The sequence below is a fragment of the Ailuropoda melanoleuca genome, unplaced genomic scaffold (genome assembly GCF_002007445.2).
Source record: "Ailuropoda melanoleuca isolate Jingjing unplaced genomic scaffold, ASM200744v2 unplaced-scaffold71556, whole genome shotgun sequence".
NCBI classification, from domain to species: Eukaryota; Metazoa; Chordata; class Mammalia; order Carnivora; family Ursidae; genus Ailuropoda; species Ailuropoda melanoleuca.
The window spans coordinates 1-2269 of NW_023246677.1; the positions used below are offsets into that span (position 1 = coordinate 1).

General features: G+C 59.9%; 1 protein-coding gene across 1 annotated transcript; it reads right to left on the reverse strand.

The window, feature by feature from the left end:
- Positions 1-34: 34 nt before the first annotated feature.
- LOC105234843 (netrin-G2-like) lies at positions 35-2263 on the reverse strand (the record flags this gene model as incomplete). Its single annotated transcript, XM_011217639.3, has 2 exons — positions 1741-2263; positions 35-202 (listed from the first exon to the last, which is right to left on the reverse strand). Coding segments are annotated over exons 1-2 (373 nt in total), but the record flags the coding sequence as incomplete, so codon positions are not given.
- Positions 2264-2269: the final 6 nt, after the last annotated feature.

The window sequence follows — 2269 nt, forward strand, 5'->3', positions numbered from 1 at the left end:
CCCCCCGTGCCCACGCCCCGCCGCCGAGGCTCACCGATGCACACGTTCTCGTCGTCCAGCTCGGCGGAGCCGTTGCGGTAGTAGCCCAGACGGCAGTGCTGGCAGTGCTGGCCTCGCGTGTTGTGCTTGCAGCTGACGCAGGTCACCACGTTTAGGAAGTCGATGTAGCTGCAGCGGTTGGAGTGGCCGTAGCACTCACAGTCTGGGCCGGCCGAGCGTGAGAAACACCACGGGTCAGTGAGCCAAAGCAGACTGTGCCTTCCTGCCACCCCCTGCACCGTGTATTGGGGGAAACTGAGGCACGGGGCCAGGACAGACCAGCCCCAGGACATGCAGGGAGGCAGGACCTGGCACGGGAAGGTGCCATGGGCCTCCAACACTTCTGTACCATTTGGGAGGAGGCAGGCGTGCCACCTTTGAGCGGGAAGGAGGGCCCGTGTAGGCCCAGCTCACAAGTTCCCACCCGGCCCTGGGAGCAGGAACCCAGGGAGGGCCAGTGGACAGCACCTGCCTGGCGGGGTGCCAGGGTGACGTGCTCTCGGAAGGATGCCCGCGTGATGCTGGGGTGATTGGAAATGATTCATGCAGGGAGGATGGGTCATGCGGCCAGTGTGAGCTCAGGAAGGCCAGTGCCTGGGTTCATGGCACACACCATTGTACCCCAGTGACTCAGTGAAGGATAGATGCATGCATGGATGCTGGGCAAGATGGAATGGGCCAGGAGCTTCCTCCACATGCTGCTTTGGAAGACGGTTGCAAGGAAAACGCCCACCTGCTGGACCTTTTATTATTAGCCTGAGCTGTTCTGCAAATTTGATTGGCACCAGAGGGCCTCCTCTTGCACGACCCTGAGAATGAATGCCATCTTAGGGTTCGTGCCCGGGGCATCTCGTTTTGCCTCTTGATAGTCTCGGCCTGGCTTCTGACTCTTACTGCCCGCACACGGCTCCACACCGAGGACAGCGATCTCTGTGCCATTCTGTCTCCTCCAGCACCTCCCGCTGGGACTGGGCAAGTCCCACGACTGCCAGGGAAGGCATCCTGAAGGTGTTGGGACTTCGCTCCTTGCCTCCATGATGGCAGCCACCTCTTGGTGTCCCTCCTAAGGGGCTCAACATCCCCTTGAACAGGAAAGCCCATGTGGCTGCCCTTGAACAGCAAGGGCGCTGGCCACCCTCCTGAAACGCCATCTGTGTATCTCCAGAGGACCCAACCCCCTTTTGTGATGGGAGAGGAAGGAATTGACAAGGCCTTGGTAGTCAAGGGCACGAGAGCCCTTGGAGACACGAGCCTCGGAGCTGTGCCCAGGAGGAGACAGCGGGCGTGTCACACCTTGGGTCTCCTGGACCTGTCCCCTTCACCTGTCCTGTAGGAACAATGAGAAGGTGAGGCATCCAAGTGTCTCAAGGAGTAGTGCCAGTGACCCCTGTGTCCCAGCTCTTGTTCCAACCGAGACGAGCCCCTGGGCCACACCTCCCAGGGGGGCCAGGACAGGCTATTTCTGGTCGCTGCTCTCCCTGCCCCGGGCCTGCCCACTGTGCCTCTGACTCATACCTGCTCCCAGCTCCCTTGGGGAGGGAGGACTGAGGGAAGAGAGGCTCAGTTTCACCTTGACCCAGCTACTCCGGGAGGGTTTTCTGAGCCAGGCATGGGTCCTCCGTTCTGCATCGCTGTTTTCCAATGGAGGTGAGGGTAGAGGTGCTGGAGGAGGGCTGGTCCAGCCCAGGGCCTTCCTCTTACCTTGGAACTCTTCAATGGGCACCACTTGAGCAGCTGTGGGCTTGAGCTGGAAAGGTTTGGAGGCCAGGGCAGGGGGAGGGGCAGAGGTGCCCACAGCTTGGAGAGATGAGAAATAAGTTCCCTTGTCGTCATGGTCCAGCTGCCCAGGGTGGGCTGCCCGGGCCCAGGGAAGGCCCAACGAAGGCTTCCACTGTGCCCCGGGCATACTCTGGGTGGCCTTGTCACCTGCTCAGATTTGAGGGGACACAGCACATCCAGGAGCATGCAGGAACAGCCCTGCCTTTGGTGCCCCTTTGGAGCCCACTGAACGCTCGGCTGGATTAATTCTCCCAAATTACTTCTCTAACCCTCAGTATCGCCCGACAGCATGCAAGGTGCTTTGCCGAAACAGAGTGATTTTTTTTTTTTTTGACTGATTGCAGACATCGCTTTCCTCTCCCCTCTCTTCTCCAAACTCCTGTGAGCATCCAATCCAGAGCATGGGCCTGGCGTCCAAGGCTTTGGCATCTCCCTTTCTGAAGCATCCCCC